This window comes from Tachypleus tridentatus, chromosome 1, assembly GCF_004210375.1.
Source record: "Tachypleus tridentatus isolate NWPU-2018 chromosome 1, ASM421037v1, whole genome shotgun sequence".
Classification (NCBI taxonomy): domain Eukaryota; kingdom Metazoa; phylum Arthropoda; class Merostomata; order Xiphosura; family Limulidae; genus Tachypleus; species Tachypleus tridentatus.
The window spans coordinates 49,209,042-49,229,348 of record NC_134825.1 but is presented as its reverse complement, the minus strand read 5'-3'; the positions used below and the strand labels follow the sequence as shown (position 1 = coordinate 49,229,348).

The 20,307-nt window shown below is 29.8% G+C and overlaps 1 protein-coding gene across 1 annotated transcript in view; it reads left to right on the top strand.

Moving 5' to 3' along the window:
- LOC143247864 (F-actin-uncapping protein LRRC16A-like) overlaps positions 1–20,307 on the top strand; it is an 89,892-nt gene that overhangs the window by 5,705 nt on the left and 63,880 nt on the right. Inside the window, 8 exon segments of the mRNA XM_076496422.1 lie at positions 5,709–5,806; positions 7,892–7,942; positions 11,412–11,471; positions 15,086–15,213; positions 16,440–16,608; positions 17,995–18,068; positions 19,361–19,436; positions 20,095–20,183. Coding sequence (XP_076352537.1) covers positions 5,709–5,806; positions 7,892–7,942; positions 11,412–11,471; positions 15,086–15,213; positions 16,440–16,608; positions 17,995–18,068; positions 19,361–19,436; positions 20,095–20,183 — 745 coding nt within the window.

Genomic DNA, 20,307 nt, shown 5'->3' with positions numbered 1-20,307 from the left:
TTTTTATAGCATGATAGTCTATTATATAGTTTGGGAGTTCATATCTCAAGGGGCCTAAAAAATTGAAGCTGAAATGGAATGTAATGATTTATATTTCTGTATGAAATGCACTTGAAACATGCTCTAGCCAAACCAGTTAAGATGCACTGATGTTTATTGTTATCTGGAGAGGAGATTCTAATATATTTGGGCCATGTGTGAAAAGTAGTTTGCCACAACCAGTGACAAGTCCTCATATGGGTAAGGTATCCACATTCTAATGAGATACTCCTTTGTGTTATTAAAAACATGTTTCTACACATAGAGCTGATACAAGTCATGTTGCTATCTTAAAAATGGAGATATGACACTTTATCTCAAATTAATCCTGAAAAATAAACATTTCTTACCAAGGTTAAGAGGTGGGTGCAACAAACTCATTCTGAGATGCTTGCTTACAGACTGTCAATCTTAGTTGTAAGGTTGTTACAGATTTCCTATCTACAAATATTTTAATTTATGTTAATGAAGCTATAAAATTATATCTCTGGTGTATAATCATTAACTGAAAGTATGTAATTGCACTTATAATACTTAGTTTTTCTAAGTTGTTTTATGTAGTTCATTTAAACATCTTGCCTGTACATCATTTAATTGGAATTGTTTTTTGTCATTTATTTGGGAATTGTTTTCCTGATCTCTTATTTTGTGTATACAGCTTTTTGTATATAAATGTTTCTGTCAGCTTTAGAGAATGATAATTTTAAATGTTTTAAGGCATATTAAAGGCTCTTTAAGATTTTCTTAATGTACTTGTATGTAGGTTAAGTATACAGCCGTGAGAGTTTGTGTTGTAATTCTCACATGTAAATTGTAGTATAGATAAAATATATTTACCTGTATATACAAAGGCTTCTATCTGCCATATACAAATTATCCTTAGTGACAGATTAAGTATAAACAGTACATGCAGATTAGTAAACATGCACAAGGAGAGTAAGAGTAATCAATGTATAAATTTTCTTTTGAATAAACAAGTGTGTATGTATATAGTGAGAAACTGATGATGTAAAATACACTTAGGATTTTTTTTCATATAATTATACATGTTCAAAGGAATATCTTGAAGTTCTGAACTATTTAAAGTTATTTATAACTTCTCAAATGGATAATGTTTATAAATATTCAAAATATTCTTAGAACTGATTAAAAACTGGGAGATCCTGCATCTTCATGAACTGTGTAATGCTAATAAATTATCAAACAAAAATATGGATAATAAGGACAAAGGTTGTTAAAGTTTTGAAATAAACCTGATGAAATTAAAAATAAAAATTGTGTATGAAACACTGAGCATGATACAGTTGAGCTAGGAATTACTAGAATTTGCTAATCAACAGTCATCAGACTCATTATTTGATTCATTCAATGAGTCAGTTATTTTAATAAAATGACTGATAAAGTTATTGTCACAGGTAAAAAGAAATAAATAAAAAATTCAAAATTTTAATGCTATAAAACTTATTTCAATGCTTTTGGTGGGCAGAGCACATAACTGTGTAGTTTTGTACTTTACAACAAACATAATGGCCATTTCTCAGCTACTTAGAATAATTGAAAATAGTAATGACTGGAAACACAAATTACAATTAATTAGTTATTTTCATGGCACTAATCAACCAACTTATTCATAATTCTGATAATTGGAATTACTGGAAACACTAGTTGGTCATTTTTGTGACATTCAGTGCTTGACAGTTAGTGGAATTTGGTAATCTATTAATCATTGTGCTCATCAATTGATTACATTAAACTAATCATTTATTTTCATAAGAGAGAGAAAAGAGAACATTATCTCATGAGTTGATAAAAAGAAAGTATCGTGCTACAAATCATTGTGTAGTTTTGTGCTTATCAACAAACTTAATGGCAATATTTCAGTTACACAGATAACTTTAATAATTGAAGACCCTAATTTGGATTAGTTAATTTTCATGGGTTGTGATATTTGTGAATTATGCTAAACAAGTATGAATCAGTTGTAAACAGCAATGAAAAATCATGATAGTGTTTCCTTTACTGGATAGTTAGAATAATCAATAATAATTTCCATTAGTTTATTATTTTTTGTGACATTACTCAGTTTAATCATAATTATAATTAATTGATAATTGGAGTGATAAGAAAACTAGTTATTTCATGCCATTAATTGATTTAATCAGAATTTTGATTAATCAATTGTGGCATTAATCCATTATATAGTTAGTTGCCCAGGATGCAGGTAGCCCAATTGCTTTGTGCCAAAAAATGCCAATCAACAAAACTAATTGATCATCTTTTTATGGATGTACTGTAAAGAAGCAAGTTATAATACAAATTAAATTAGTTAGTTTTAAGAAATATGGTTTGATCAGTTAATTTTCTTAACTGTATGGATATATGCACACGTTTTCCATGTTTAATAGTCACTGAACTTAAGTTGCTTAAGAATTTGATGTGAAGTTAATTTGTATGGAATAAATTATATTAACCATTTTTAGCTATGTTAGTTCTTTGTGTATGTTCAGTTAAGCCTATTCATTAGAAGGTAGTTACAAATTTAAATTGGCTTGGCATGGCCAGATGGTTAAGTCACTCAACTCGTAATCCAAGGATTGCTGGTTCAAATCTCCCTCAACACCAAACATGCTCATCCTTTCAGCCATGGGAGCATAATGTTATGGTCAATCCCACCATTTGTTGGTAAAAGAGTAGTCCAAGAGTTAGCAGCAGGTGGTGATAACTAGCTGCCTTCCCTCTAGTCTTGCACTGCTAAATTAGGGATGGCTAGCACAGATAGCCCTTGTGTAGCTTTGTGTGAAACTTAAACAAACCAAACAAGTTTAAATACATCTAACATGTATTTATTTACAACAAAAAAGTGGAAAATATATTTGTTCTTTATTATTTAATAAAATATTTTATTTCTTTTGTTCCCTCATGTATTGTTGAAAAGTGTTGAAGTCTATCAGTATTTTCACTGTAGGTGCTTCAGCATTTGTGGTATCAAATTATATTCCAGCTGTGAGTGAGTTGAATATTAATTTTAAAGTAAGATTGAAATCAGACTTTATATATAAAATAACTTTGTATGGTGATTTTCAAATGAGAATTTTAATTATGTTTAGATTGTAGGTGTCACTGATATTCCCTGATTATTTTTTTTCTTCTCATATTGGAGATATTTCACCAAATTAAATTTTGGCCACTCACTAAACAGAATTTACTTTGGCTCTTAAAAAAATCATATAATTTGATTCAGTATTTCTGTCATCCTTAGGTTTTGAAATTTCTCAAATTTAATGAAACTGTTTTGAAAAAGCATTAAAAGTAGTTAATAAATTTGCAGATGATTTTTAGGTCTTGGGTGTTACTGGCTGTGAAGAGGATGCTGCTGATTTACAAAAGGATTAAGATCATTTAGTGAGTTGGGCAGATAGGTTTTAATTATGATAAATGGAAGATAATGTATATTGATTATCATAATTTGAATTTGAATAATTTTAACAGTGTCAGGAAGGAAGTGGATCTTGGTATTATAATCATTCAGTCTGTTTGGTGTTGCTAGGAGTAGAGCAAATAGAATTTTAGGTTATATCTACAGAAATACTGAATACAAGTTTAAAGTGGTTATAATTTCATTGTATGGGTTACTGGTTAGGCCACATTTGGAATATAGTGTTCAACCTTGGGCTCCTGAATTTAGCTTTCAGGATAGAACAGCTGAGATGGACCAATAGGTCTCACATTTTTCCAAAACATTGTTAGAATTTAAATTTTATAATTTATTATAAAGTTTAAGTATCGAATCAGCTTGAGCTACATTAATATTTATTAACACATTTCTTTTTACACTTTATCTATTACAGTGATCATTATTTCTGTTTATAAAATACCACAAAAACTTATTCATTAATGACCCTAAACCTCACTGTCAAAATAGTGACATTATTATCTTGATCAGACTGTTTACGAGTATTTTTACTAATAGTCTTAGTGAAGATAATTTATATCATAAATAGAGCTTCTTTTCAATAAATTTAAGTTAATATTTTATGTACATTAGCTGAATATGATAAATATTCAATATATAAAGTTTTAAGTAATTAAAACATTTTCAATTAACATTATACCATAATTTCATTGGAACAAGCTATGGAAACATCAGCTATCTTACTGGTTCATCAATTTTTCTGACTGTAATTCAAGTAAAATAAATAATAGTGAACAACTTTTTAAAAATAATTTGTTATTAACATGAAACACGAGGCTAATTCTGATTTGTAATTATTTAGATAAATTGATAAAAATTACAGATCACCAGTTTAATCTAGTGTACACCAAAACAGCTGTTCAAGTAATTGATGACTAGAGGAAAATTTGTTCTGTTTACAAAATGTTTTTTACACAAATGGATATGTTGTCTGTACTTCCCTACTAGTTTCATTTTTGCTCAGATTAAGTTTCAGAAGCTTTCCACATGTGCACATGCTAACACACACACACATTACTTTTCTAATTATGTAGATAGTTGCATCTTGACTGCTAATGTGCATGTCATATCCCAGCAAGCCTGATAAGCCCTAGTATCAGGCAAAAGACTTCATGGTACTGGATGTGGCAGGTATAGTGCAGTTGACATATTGTTGCATTTTTCTTTTCTTTCTCTTACAAGTTCCTATAATCTGATATTTCCTATTCAATGATGCACTTAATTTTTTTTTTATCTACAACAGAATATGATGACATGTAACTGAGAAAAAGGTGATCAATTATATAGTTCTTAATTTTACTTGCTTAAGCACATGGGGAAAGGCAATACTAGATGTAAATGTTTTTCAATATTTATGAAATTCTTATTAGATATGAACTTAAATGTATATCAGAAGGGAATACTCCAGAAGGTTTGCACGTGTGGTACTTTACTATGATAAAAAAAATATTAGATGGACAGTTTTGAAGTTTTTGTTAATATCTGATTACAAAAATTGACAAAGGTTTATTTGTAACTTTTTACCTCACTTTCCACTATTACCTTATCAAAGCTTTATTCCAATATTTTTACTTAAAATACTTAAGATTATTTATATTAAGCATTTGTAGCTCTTTTTAATGTCAAGTTAATATTTTTGTATATTGTTTGAATATATAAAAATACAGTATTCAATAAATAGTGATGGTTGAATTTTTTTATTAAATAAGTTAGTTTCAAAGAATTCAAGAGAGTAGGTAGTTTTGAATTAGTTGAAGATAGTAGCAATTGAAAAACCAAAACTAATTGGTATTCTAGAAATATTGTAATGTGTATTCTGAAATATGTATTGTTAGTATTAATTGTATTGTAGATCTGATTGATGAAGTTCTGTCTTCAGAAAGCTTTGTTATATTGTTATTCTACACAAAAAATTCATATGAGAATAATTTTAATGTAGAACAATTTATATTGATTTTAATTTCTTCTTACTGAATAATGTGCATTTGTATAAATATTTGCATTCTTTAAACATTAAAAACAAAACAAAGGCACAAAGTTGCATGTAATAAGATAATTTACTTTTCCTATATGTATGTGTCTGTAGACACAAAAATTATGCACAACTCTCCAGACAGGCATGGACAATATATAAATGTATATTATATGACTAATTGTGAAGAAGTTACACATGAAAGTTTTTTGTTAATTTTTGTAGAGAGTATTCGAAATGTGCTGGGAAGAAATGTGAAGGTTTCCTTGAAGTGTATTGTACGTATGGAAACCAAGCCAGAGAAGACAGAAAACAGAGTATTGGTAAGCTTCTGTATAACAAGTTATATAGTCAAAAACTGGTAAATCATAAAACATTGTAATTGGAAAAATATTCTAAATAATTTAGCTTGTAAATTATTTTGAAAATGTAATTTTTCACAGGCAGTACAAATTAAAAAATTAAGTTTGATTACAATTTCATATTATATTAGGCATACTGATTGAAAATTGTCAAGTTGAAAACCCTGTTTCTCCTTAGTCAAAATACAGGGTGTCCCCAAAAAAATGTATACACACTTTAAATGATTATAAATACAATGTTTATTTAAGATATACCTAGGTTTTATAATCCAAGTTTGAGAAGATAAGTGTAGACTCTCTTGAGTTATTGCAGGTGTTCAAACTGATGACAGTTCTGATCCAGGCACTGCTGATAACGCTAACAGATGGAATTGCAAACCTTACAGATCATTTTGTTTGGTATTTGGGTGCATTCTCTTTCAATTGCTGCTCTCAGCTCATTGATTGTTGCAGGTTTTGTGCTATAAACCTTATATTTGATGTATTCCCATAAAAAAAAAAAAAGTCCAGAGGTGTAAGGTGGGATGAACGTGGGGGAAATTCAGTGCTACCTCTTCACCCAATCCATCTGTTCAGCAAATTTTTGTCAAGATAGGCCTTCACATTACAATGCTAGTGGGTAGGTGCTCCATCTTGCTGGATATAAAACTCCTCATCTCCATATCGCTATTGAATGTGTGGCACGACAGATTCTTGCAGCAAGTTCAGATAAACAAGACTAGTGACTTTGTTTTCAAAAGAGAATTGTGCAATTACACCCAACACTGATAATCCACATCACACTGTAACCCCTGGTAAAGTTTATGTGGTGTTCAACCTTATCATGCAGGTTCTGAGGTACCTAGTAGGTACAGTTGTGGCAATTGACTGAGCCATTTAACTTTAATGTAGCCTCAATGCTCCAGACAATCATGTTTGAACACTGTGCATCCTCTGCAGATTTTACCAGGTATCACTCACAAAATTCAACTCTCCAGTGAGGATCATCTTCATTGAGAGCATGGACTAATGCCGGAATAAAACTTTTTCAATGAATGCACTTCAACATACAATGGACACTCGATTTTGGGATTCCTGTCTCGTGGACTGTTTGCCGAACAGATTTTCTTGGAGATCGGTGGAGACTTTCCAACAGCTCTGCTTCTCATGTGGGTCTGGTGGATGACCGTGGTCTTCTAGAACACCTTTTATCAACATCTTAAACAGTTCCATTTGTTTCAAACTTATCTCTGATGCAAGTAATGGTGAGTCACATTGGTGGATCTGTTTGAAACTCCCTTCTAAACCATCTTTGCACTTCAGCTACGTTCTCGCACTTCCAGTAACACTTTAAGATAAATTTCCTTTTCTGATAGCTTAGTCTTGCTTCTGCTATTACTTCAAATCAGTTGCACCTGTAAAAAAAAAGGAGTGAGTTATAATCATTTAAAGTGCATATACATTTTTTGGGACATCGTGTATATATTCAATTTACTCATCTAAGAACACATGTACATTAATTGATGAACGGTAGCACAAGTCTTGAATGAATTACCTTTTTGTGGTTTTAAAAAATGTACGTTAAAGGAATATCTCAATGTTTTGATGTAAATGTACATTAAACATAATTTGAACTTAAAACTTCTGTGTAAATTACATTTTCTATTCAAATAATAAAAGCATTGTTTTATAAAATTCTTGTTTAAAGTATTATAAAATAAAGGTAATTCTCAAAAACATTATGTACTTAATCCTTTTGTAAAATTTGTTGAATATGAAGTGGTTTTGAGAGATTACACCAGAAAAAGTGTTTAAGTAATTTTAAATCAGTTTTATTTCCTAAACTTCAAAACTAATTAGTAGGATTTTATATATGTTTGCATTCTGTGTTTGTAGCTATAGATAGAATGTAGATGATTCTTTTAACATATTTAATTCCTAAAATATTAATCTTAAATGTATTTTTTGCAATTGTTTAATGTAATATAATTTGGTTAACACTAGATACTATCAATTTCTGTTTACATATTTCCTTTTCTATTTACTCACATTTTTGTTATTTTTAAGGCCTTTTCTTCCTGCAGACTTTTCATTCTCACAGCCAAAGTTCCTACAAAGGTGAGTTAAGTTTATATGCCAACTTACCAGCTTTAAATGTGAAAATTAGTTTGACCCAGCACACTGCTCTTTGCACATGTCTTAACTATTATTGACTACCTTGTCTGAACTGATGAAAAATACATGAAAAGCAGGTTACACACTTGGACTGTGAAACATTTATTTTTTACTGTCATTATTAATCCTATAGCTATGGATTTTTTTATTGAGAAGGGTCAGAGAGCATGTCATCATATTTGCATACTTGCATATACAGTTTTATTGAACTACTGTTTTATGAATGCATGGCAGTATGTTTGGCATCAAATTATAGATTATAATTTATATTTTAGTATTATACATTTGTTAATTTCTTAATTAAAATGTAAATATTAAAACAAAATTCTTCATTATCAATTTTTGGATGTTAAATGCAGCTTTGTTTCAAATTACACCCTTGTGCAAATTAATTGAAACAAGATGGAAAATTATGATTTTTTCAATGTTTTGCATTTTATTTCTGATAATCCAAAAATTACTTACAAATTAATACGTGATATGATTGCCTTTATGTTTCAGAAGATCATTAATCTGCTTTGGCATCGAGTCCATGAGTTTACTGCAATCTTTACTAATTTTTGGTACCACACCTCAACTATGGCCTCAATTAGCTTATCTTTCATAGTACAGTCTTTTCCCCGAAGTCTTTCTTTACAAATCGCCCAAAGAATTTCAATAGGTTTTAAGTCCAGAGAGTTTTCAGGCCAGTCCAGCACCTTGTAGTCATAAAATTCTTCACAAGTTTCGATGTGGGCACGGAGCCAGATCTTGCTGAAAAATGCCAGATCCATCTGGAAATCTTTATAAATTCTGGAACGATTCTTCTCTGCAAAACTTCGATCTACTGTGGTCCTTGCATCATACCTTCTACGATATGTAAGCCTTCGACGCCATAGTAGCTGAAAAAGCCCCAAAACATCTTCAAGGGATGTTTTATGAACTGATTGATGTGAGATTCTCGAAGTTTCTCACCTGGAGATCTGCAAACATGCAGACTTCTTTGACCTTGTACGAAGAAGTGAGTCTCGTCACTGAATAACACCTTCCTCCATTGTTCTTGCGTCCAGTACTTGTATTTCAGACCCCATTGATACCGTTTTATTTTCATTGAGTTGGTAAGAAGTTGTTTTTTGACTGGTCTCCTTGCCCTTCTAACACAATTTCGAATGACGTAATATTCCTCAAAATTTCGTCATATATCCCAAAAATAGATCAACCATACTGCAAAACACAGCTAATGATGCCGTCTGTGTGAAAAAAATGACTATTAAAGGAAATCAGAGGGTTCAACGAGCCTACACTGGCTGCCATGCTGAAAATGTTGTAAAATGACCATTTGTTTCAATTAATTTGCCCAAGGGTGTATGTGTGTTGAAGTCCAGTTATAAAGTATTTAGTAAACTCAAATTACTGACATTATCAGGCTAGAATATAAAATATACTTTAAGAAAAATAACTGAAATTTAATAATTTATTTGTAAATAGTAATAATGTGTGTGTCTTGGTCAGTTTTTTTTTTTTTTTTGGAATAGATGGCCTGCCAATTCTTCTTTTAGTCTTTGTATCCAAACACAGCTGGTTGAATTGGGGGTGTCATTGGATGACATTGTTGATGATTAACCTACCATGGTTTGTTACTACCCTCACCTGTGACCTGTCTTTGAGTCATCTAAGGAAGTGTTGTCTTCTCTTTGTCAAACATCTTTTTAACCATTTTTCTGTTCCCATTTTTACAAATGGTTTGAAATCAGGTGAATCTGTGGGCTCTGTCATAGTTTGTTATGGCTTGGTAGTTGCTTACAGAATTCCTTTTACAATTTGTGTTCACTACTGAGTTATATTCCATTACTCCTGCCCTGAATCACATAAAACCTAAGTAGTATGCTGACTGTGTTATTTACACAAACTCTCTTAACTTCCTGTTTCCTCTGAAATTGCTTAATGTAAATTCTCACCGTGTTTTTGTTGCTTTCAGAAATGATTGTCCAACTTTTCACTGTCTTCTATCTCTGTTCAGTTTTTCTGGATTCCCAGCTGTGTTGGTATTCATAGGAATGAACCTACTGATACTGCAGTTATGTGTGTCTTCTCTGATGCTTTCACAGCCATGTCTGTTCTACTTGTGAACTATGGTCCTGTGAACAAGACCTGGCAACTTGTATTTTTGTTGTTTTTTTTTCCCTTCTCTGTATACTGGGAGTTTTATTAGACCCTACATATGTATGCAATTAACTTTCTTTTACACCTTCTTTCTTTAATTTTTTTTTTTGAGAGGGGGGGATTTAAGTAACTTTTTGTCATTGTTTATGTCGTGGTTTCATATTTGGCTGTCTGAAGTTTTACCTCTTTTGTATGAGGTTTTTATCACTGGTACATAGTACAAAACCATTTCAGCTGTTCAATTGTTTTTTTTGTTTCATGATATTTATGTAATAAAATTTGCAATAAGAAAAATTAAATTGAGGAGGGGATACTGAAAAAATAATAGGGTGAACCTTAACAGTTTACTTTCATGTTGAATTAAAATTTACTTTGAAACCAAAAATCAGATTACTTTTTATCTGATTTAAGTAAAAACTACTGTCACTCTTTATGTGTGTATGTGTATATATATAATTTTTTTTTGCCTTTTCACTTGTCTTTGTTGTTATTACGAAAATTTTTACCACAATTTGGCATCCAGTTCATACATGTTTACCAGCTGTTGCAAAAATGGAAACAAAATCAAGTATAAAATGCTTTAAGTGGGATGGTGTAGCTTTCTATTTGTTATTTTAACCATGTACACATGAATGAGGGATGAAGTGTGCATGTCATGACCTTTTACAAGGTGCCATTCTACATGTTATTATGTCAGAGTTATCAGCTATTTGTTTTATCCTGTATAGGTAATTTAGCAACAGTTCATGGTAAAGGAAAATAAGTAATAGATACAACACACAGGGAAATTGAAAAAAATTATATATGCACCTTGGAAGTTTTAGAAGTTATGCAAACTTTACAGTTGATGAGCATATCTGTTCTTCACATGAACATCACCTTACATTCCCACTTGCCTGAATGAAACTGATGTTGATTCACAGACATATCTAGATTACAGGTACCTTTGAATAACTCATCTGATATTTTGTGTACAATAGACGTGTACATATTCTGGAAAAGCTTGCAACATTGACTGTAATTCCAAATTACCAATCATCCAGTATTTCTTCTGTAATGTGCTTGAGTATAAACAATGCAGTATAGTTTGTATGTGTGTCTATATATATAAATATATATAAATCTGATTACTAAAAGAAACCATACTAAGTCAGTTGTGAACATTGTTATTAAAAATATAAGATTGTCAGTTTTTGAAATGTCTGCTTTGTATTTTAGTATTTATTTATTTATTTATTTATTTGGACTATTTATTTGGTTTGCCATTTAGGTTGAACAAACATTCCACTACCTGGACTTACAAGCTGTAGAGAGTAAAAAGCAAAATCAGGTAAATTAATGTGTTTTGGGTTTTTTTAACTTTTTGTGTGACGAGTAGTTAAGATATATTTAATCGTGCAAACATTTGATTTATTCCTGTTAAAGTAAAATATGCACCAAAACATCATGCAACATTAACTTGTGATATGTTGTCAAGTTCTACTGGAAAGTTCTTGAAAAATAAAACTGAATCATTTTTTAAAACTATTAGTCATTAATTCATTAAATGGAAATTCTAAAATTCTTCAAATATTTTTACTGTTGGCACCAAGGAAGTGCTAGATTAACAGAAGAAAGTGATAATTTAACAAAATTACCTTTTTCTGCTCAGTTTATGTATGTAGTATGATAATATTTTGTTATAAACTTAATGTAATCAACCACAGTAGTTTACACACACACACACACACACACACACACACACACACACACACACTGTTGTCAGGTGTGTCATTGTTTTTATCAAGATTTTCCATTTCTTGTATTTCATTGTTAGAAAATACTTAAACTATAACAAGGTTAATAATTTATGAATTTGAGGAAAACATTAAAAGAATTTAAGTTACCAAATTATATGTATGAATGTAAAAAAGTAATGCATATTTCACAATTTATTCTTTTGAGAGCTAAGGAATATAGAAAAGTATTTGTTTAGAATTGCTCAGGATTGCTAAAATTCTAAAGTGTAAAACTCATCTAACTACTACAGCATTTTAGATTGTAGATTTTGCAATTATTCCATGATGTATTAATAATTTAAAAAACTGTATTATTGTAAGCCTGTTTTTCAACCCTATATCTTAGGATGATGTTAAAGTGATATTTAAATGCAAGACCAAGAATTTCATTCCATTTGAACTTCAGATGTTTACCACTCAGATAGTTATTCTCTACTTTTACAACCAAAGGACTAGTGAATCTAGTATATTCTTAGTAGTAGATGTGCCTTCAGGTTACTTAATTTGATTAAAAAATTTAAGGGGCTTATTTACAGAGAGTACTTTGTTATTATTAAACATAGTTTTGTGCATGATTTTTACATATTTACAAAGTAATGCATAATTTGCATTAAAAAAAATCCTATCCTGGCCAGGAAATTCTCTTTTCAATTGCATGAAAAAGTCCATTGCTAAAGGATAGAATCTTGTGTGAATTATTGTTCCTAATTAGATACTGTTACAATAAAGTCAGTGTTTGTTATTAAAACAGCAAACAGAAAACCTCTTGAACACAATGCAGTAGGAAATTCAAGTGTGTTTTACTATCTGAAGCTTATCAAGGATATGTGTATGTGTATTATTGTGTGGGATGTTTATATACATCATTATCAGAAACTTGTGTTGTGTGTATTACTAACAGAAACTTGTGTAGCATGTTTGTGTGTATTATTGTGTGGGATGTTTATATACATCATTATCAGAAACTTGTGTTGTGTGTGTTACTAGCAGAAACTTGTGTAGCATGTTTGTGTGTATGTGTGGGATGCTTATATACATCATTATCAGAAACTTGTGTTGTGTGTGTTACTAGCAGAAACTTGTGTAGCATGTTTGTGTGTATGTGTGGGATGTTTATATACATCATTATCAGAAACTTGTGTTGTGTGTGTTACGAGCAGAAACTTGTGTAGCATGTTTGTGTGTATGTGTGGGATGTTTATCTACATCATTATCAGAAACATGTGTTGTGTGGGATGTTTATATACATCATTACCAAAAACTTGTGTTGTGTGTGTTACGAGCAGAAACTTGTGTAGCATGTTTGTGTGTATGTGTGGGATGTTTATATACATCATTATCAGAAACTTGTGTTGTGTGTGTTACTAGCAGAAACTTGTGTGGGCTGTGTGTCTGTTACTACCAGAAACTTGTATAAGTGAGCTATCGTTAAACCTTAAGGGATATGCTAGTCTTAAGCATTGAAACACAAATGCACTTATGAAATAACATATTTATTTTTATTGAGTTACTAAAAAAAAAGGCCTTTTAAATTTTTCTTAGTTTACTAAAAATCCTTAAGTTTAAAAAAAAAACTAAGTTTATTGATATTAGATAAAAGAATCTAGTTTTTCTAAATATTTTAAACTTGTGTTTTATATACTTATAAAACCTCTGTTGTGCTGCTTGAACATTTTTTGCCTTTTGTTCATAATTAAATTTTTAGATCAATTTAAGAAACAGAAAAGTATTCACTTTAAAATTGAATGAAATTTAATTACTTGAAAGTTTTCAATGTAAATGTTCATGCTTCTCACTGAAAAATTCATAGTGTTTAACAAATATCTTACCTATGTGTTAAATCATAGATAAAGCAGATTTTTTATGGTTCATATAAGCTCAACAGAATCAATGTTAAAATGTTAACATTATGGAAGATGATGCATACACATTAGGTAGAGTTACTCGGGTAATAAAAGATGAATGTGTGTGTGTGTGTGTAGATCTAGTTTATCAGACTAGTAATATCTTTTTTAAACTTATGAAGGATTTAAGAGTTTATTGATAGCTTACTTAATGCTATAACTTTATCAATAAAGCTGTTTCTTTCAGTTGTTAAGTTATTAATTACAACAGTACTTTTAGGTTGTGTATTTGTGTGTGTAATTTTTGTTGTTGCTATGGTCATCTAAAAATTTATTTGAAGTAGGGCTGAAAGCTTGCAAGGTTTTTGTTTAGAGGAGGAAGTTTTATATTTTTTATTAGATACAGGTTGAGACAAAAAGACTCTCGGTTAACCTAGTTAAAATATTTTTTGCCTGGCTGATAGAAAAAAACAAAGCCTTTAAGCAATATTATTTATGTGACATTGACTTGAAGTCTTCAGGTTTTTCTTTAAAAGACTCAATTTTCTTTCTTAAATAGGATCCTTTTGGCAAAATCCTAGTTCTGACATTATTATATTGGGGCAGATAAACAAGTGCTATGTATGTTATTAATTGGAGTCAAATATGTTAAAATCTATTTAGTGAAACTTTTAATTAAAATATTAAAAAACTGAAAAAAAATTTCAATCACTATCATAATTAATTGTTTTTCAAGAGGGTATCAGCATATTTACTTTTTGTGCTAGGTTAACTGAGTGTATTATGAGTTAGGTGAATATAGAAAGTCACTTTTTATCTTTCATTTTCTCTGCTGTTATTTATGTTCTGTTATTTCAATATTATTACAGTTTGTTTATTGATGGTCTTCTATGGCATGATGGGCCATAACAGCAAGATCACTATCACTATGTGTTCATTATGCTCCTGAATATTAACATATTTGTTTGTTGTTGTTTTTGTTTTGTTTTTTGTATCTCAAGTGTATAGGTATCCACATTCACAGGGAATATTATTCCTTCTCTCCCTTGGGTCTCTAGGGTGGTCTGGTATGAATAATTGTGATCATATTGTATTCACTAGTTTCCTTGACAAAAGTCTCTAAACTGTGGCTACTGTATTTATTAAAGACATAAGATTGATTAAGTAAATAAACTACTTCCTTTGTAAGAGTTTCAAATTTGTATTGCAGATCAAAATTTAAAAAAAAATTTCACTTCTCTGTGCAGAATTTTTTTAGTTTACTTTATTAAAACAAACAACAGTATAAATAATGTAAAACAACTATATTGTTCTTCCTACAGATTTCTTTGTTTGTGGAAAACAGGATTTACACTTTCTATACATTGAGTCCTGATTCTGAAGATGTTGACTTGATGATTAGTCAGATTGGTACTGCTGTAAAGACTATATTTCCCCAAGTGCCTTTGGAGTAAGTATTGCTTACAAATATAATTTCAGTGTAGCTTTTTCTTTTTTTAAAGTAATCTAGACATTCTTATTGGCTTTGTCTATAAATGTGTAATATTTTAGTTAATAGTTGTTTTTAACACCAGTCCCATGCATATTTGATTTATGAGTTGCATCAATGAATCTGCATGACAAAACTGGAGAAAAAAAGGAATGCTAATGACAGAGACAGTTTAACACAACATCCTGAAGCCAAGAGCTGTCTTTACACTACAATTTTGAATATTAAAAGTAAGTTTAATCCAGAAACTCGTGAAGAGGGTAGTTTTGGACTTATCTTTATGATAAGCTTCATTTGTTAATTGATAAATTTTTAAGTGAAACACAACATCCTCAAGTCTCCATGCTAGCTGGTACTTAAGTCTACTCACTTGGGGTAGTGGGGTAATTTTCAACATCATTAATTAAGCAACTGTGAAACCTTTATGCGTCTACTGTCATCTTTTTATGTTTAGCTTTCAGTTGAAATAAAGTGACTTCACTTACAGTTCAGTAGGGAAAGTTGAAGCATTATAATAGTCAGCAGTAGGATGAGCAGACAGGAACACTCTGAAACCAGCTAAGACATAATATTGTACTCAGCTTGCTGCACAAAATCTACAAAGATAGTTCTAAACAGTTCCTGAAAACTTCTGTGTGTCAGTTGGAGAAAAAAAAAGGCTCATCCAGTTTTTGGTGATCTTGTATAGCTTCAGCTTATATCTATCATTTTCTCTGAATGTTTATGAAGCACTATGGTGATATCATGCAATAAAAAGCATGACAGATTTTTCATAGATAGATGTACATTTGAAAGCAAAGTTGCAACTGAACTACCAGTTAATCAAAAAAAGTTAAAAACTGTCCAGCGTAAAGACCTGTTTCAAGACTTTCAAATTTCTCCACTGTACAAAACAATGTATTTAAATGTAATAGGATTTATAATAATGACTTTCTGACCATTTCAGCTGTTTTTTTATGCTATAAAAAGACATTTTACTGGGTAATTGGATTCTAACTTTGAGGTTGGCTTATTCTAGACTATCAAAAAATCACCGTTTAATCTAAAAATTAGTAAAATCTACAAAGACTGATCTTTCAAACATGTGCCAAAACCTGTAAAAAAAAAAAAGCTGCCTGATACATGAGGTTGTTACTGATAACTTAAACAGTTTTTGTTATTGCATACATTATTATTTTTTTCATTAGTTTCATCATCCGGAGAATGGAAGTTGTTCCTGAAAATCGGCTTCAAGGAATGACTGATTACAATCAGAGCCTGGAGGCAAAAGACCCAGGTCCTTGTGGTGGATTTTCAACACAATATGCTTGTATGTGTAATTATCATGGGCTTCCATACCGTGAAGAAGTTGCATGGGTAAATCCTTCACTCATATATGTTCTAAATGTTTTTTCTAAAACAGACTTAGGAAATAAATTACAGTTGAAAAATAACAGTTAAATATTTTGTGATGTGGAGAAAACCCACTTGTAGAGAAATATATAACTGTTATTTTTCAACTGTAATTTATTTCCTAAGTCTGAATTAAATTTGCAATAAATAATGAGGATTACATGATTGTCAGCTCTTTGTGTGTATGTGCTAGTATTCCAGTCTGAAAATGTGCCCAAAATAGAATCTGATGCTCTTTTTTTTCTCAGAATTAAAACTGAGAAATAATCAATATGTACTAAAAACACTTTACATATCAGTACACTTGCACTAATTTCTAAAGTTATCCGTGCTAAATTTATGTATTCAAGACGTCATGCTTTGTCTTATTCCCCCATAACTTTCCTTGAAATGAGATTTTTTTTACGAGATCTGAGGTAATATATCTTAAATGAAGCAACGTCTATAGGTAAATGTTTTAACCTAAAATTAAAATCAACTATTTCTTGTAAAAATGATGTATACAGAGTTGGAAATTTTGTCATAATTTTGTTATCTTTATTAGCATTTTAATTATCAAATCAAATTAAAAACCCTTAATTATACATAGTAACATTTAAATTACATCATGAATATAAATAAGCCACCATGTGCTATTTTTTCCATTAGGTACATTTCAGTGTAAATTAGTTGTACAAAAGATTTAATAATTTAAAAATGACACTTGTCTAAAATATCTATTTACAATTGAAAAGAATACAGCATTTAAATCTTGCATAATAAATAGTTATTTTAAATGGGTACTTGCCTTAAAGTTTTTTGTTGTTGTTTTTTCAGGCAGGTCCCTGTTTTTAATAACTTTATTGTGTAAGATTTTAACATTGCATACCTTTCAATTGTAAATTTTTAAAAATTCTAAGACTTAGTTTAATATTGTGAGTCATGTTTGTTTGAACATTATTCATTTACTAAGATAGAAATATGAAATGAAACAGATAAATATGTATTTATAAACAATTATTTTATTTGTATCTCAACATTAAATAAGCTTCTACTACTAAAAGGGCTTGTTATTCCTTCTTTGTCTCTGATATATAGATATAATATTGAAGATATTATTTGAGCTTTTAATCTTACCAGCAGCTAACATGGTTATTTCTATACCTTATTTAAATTGTAAGAGATTGTAATGCTTGCATGTAAATATGGTAGATTGTCTTGAATGTTAAGACATTGTTTTAAGGTTTATGAAACTGAAATATACATGATTTAGAATATATATTTGAGTTTGGATGTTTAAAATATAGTATTTCATAGCAAAGTTTAAATAGGAAGATTAATTTTTTATATCTTGAGTATTTTGTATTACAGGATGTGGACACAATCTACTTGTCTCATGATAGTAAAGAGTTATCGCTTTTAGACTTTGACCATTTAGATGGAAGGTATACTTTTTTTCTTTGCCTATATTCTATTTTGTGCTGAAAGGTTTTATGAAATGAAAGCAAATATTATTTGCATTTGAAACTACAGCATAACAATATGAATTTTATACAGTAACTGATTAATGTTTTTTATATATTGTTGCATAACTATTTTGAGAACTGATTTTGTGTTCTATGTACTCTCAGTGATCAAGTTACTTAATTACATGACAAGATTGAGTTATTGAACTGCAAACCTTTAACTATATCTTATAGTTTATTTACATATTTGCAAAATATGCTGGAGTTAAAAAATGTGCACTTTTATTTTTGGTTAAATTGTTTTAATGCAGACAGTAAGAAACTGCAATAGTCTATTTTAATCATCTTCAAAATTTTGTAGTTAGCTCAATAACAGAAAATGTTTATAAGCTCTTAACATTTGAACCTGTGTTGCCCCATTATTAATAAAATTTGGTTCACTACAATTAAAAATTGTCTTATTCAAAAGTATTGTAAAAGCTAAGTTTGACAGTTAACCAAACTTACCCAGATATTTTATATTCTGTTGTGAAAAACAGTACATAATTTTAAAAAAACAAGAAACGTAATTATAGTTTTTACTTGTGTGTGCTAGAACATTGTAGAAGATTTTTTTAATGTTTAGCTTTGTTTTTAACAGTTTGGCTTTGTAAGCAAATATAAACAAATAGGTTCTTGTGGTACACCATGAGAAAATTAATATTTTTTTATAGTTCTAAGATTTTGACAAAAAATATAATCCATGCACACTTATGTACCCATTTATCCTCAGAAAGTAGTTAGTTTTCTGGAATGTTCACAAGGCACAACAGTTGTTTCACAAGCCACATAGGTGTAAATTTATTCTTAGTTGATCCTAAAGTTTAATACGTTTGATAGTGATAGGATTTTTGAAACTTAGAGATTTTTTTTTCTCTGTAGCACAATTCTCAATATTTATGACAATAAAACTTGTTCTTCTGTATCCTGATATACATTGAAATACTTCTGAATTTATTACTTAAATGTAACATTGAGACTAATGTCAAAATTTGTTTAATTAAAGAATTAGCATTTTTGACATGTAGCAAATGATTTAAGTTAACTTCCAGTAGTTAAGTTTTACAGGTGTTTAGTATCAAAATATGTTTGTCTGTTAGCCTGGATAGTCATGTATTTTGATCTAAAATATGTGTTGTGAGTCTTGTGCTTGTTTATAATAACAGGAGTTGTTGTGAAAATTTATGGTATATTTTGTTTTTTATATATGCTCCTTGTTTTTATTATTACAGAGATTTAGTGCCAATCATTTCAGCTCTAGGATACAATGCATGGTTTACAAAGTTTAGAGCCAGCAATATTAAATTGGTAGGTTTGGGTTTATTTTTTCATTTTTCTGATTCTTTAGTTGATAAATGTTGATAGTAGTCTGCAGTAAAGTTTAAATTCATACAAATGAAACAATACTAAATTTAAATAGAAATTGACATTACACATGTACATGTCCTTTTCAGTCCAAAGTGTATATGCAAATCAAAGGCCTATGACATCTTATGTATTGAAGTTTGGCAACCTTTGGATCAATGAATTTTCAAGAATTCTTCTTTTAACATAATTTGTAGTTCTATTATTATCTTTGTTCATTCCAAGCTTATTTTATGATCAGATTCTTTTGTGTGCAGAAAAATAGCAATAGTTTTTGTATTATTTTGAACATCCTTTTTGTGTCCTGTGAGTCTGATATCTAAATTTCTCTTTCCATCTGTTCATAATATGAGTTATTTAAAAAGTCTAACTCATTTTAAAAAAAGGTATGACGTAGAGATTTTCATCAACAGTCTTTTTCTCAATAGTATTTTACTTCATTTTATGTATATCAAGGTAAAGTATATTAAAACTTAATTGACTGAAAAACCTGTTATTTGTATGTAATAGTTTCTTGATAAATCATATTTAATATTTAAAAACAGCTCATTGACAGTTAGTTGCTACTTCCTTAAAATGTGTTACAATGTATTTTATTTAGACATCAGAAGCTCTGGAACAGATTTTACAAGTTATGAAAAAAACTGTATCTATTGAGGAACTCTATCTGGACAACACTGGAATTAAGTGGTAAGAAACTGTTAAACTGACAGATGTGAAAATTATGTAACATTGAAATTTTACCAAAATATAATTTGTTTGTGATTTAGTAAAGCTACAGTCACCTGTACTTCACAATAAAACTGTACTAGTA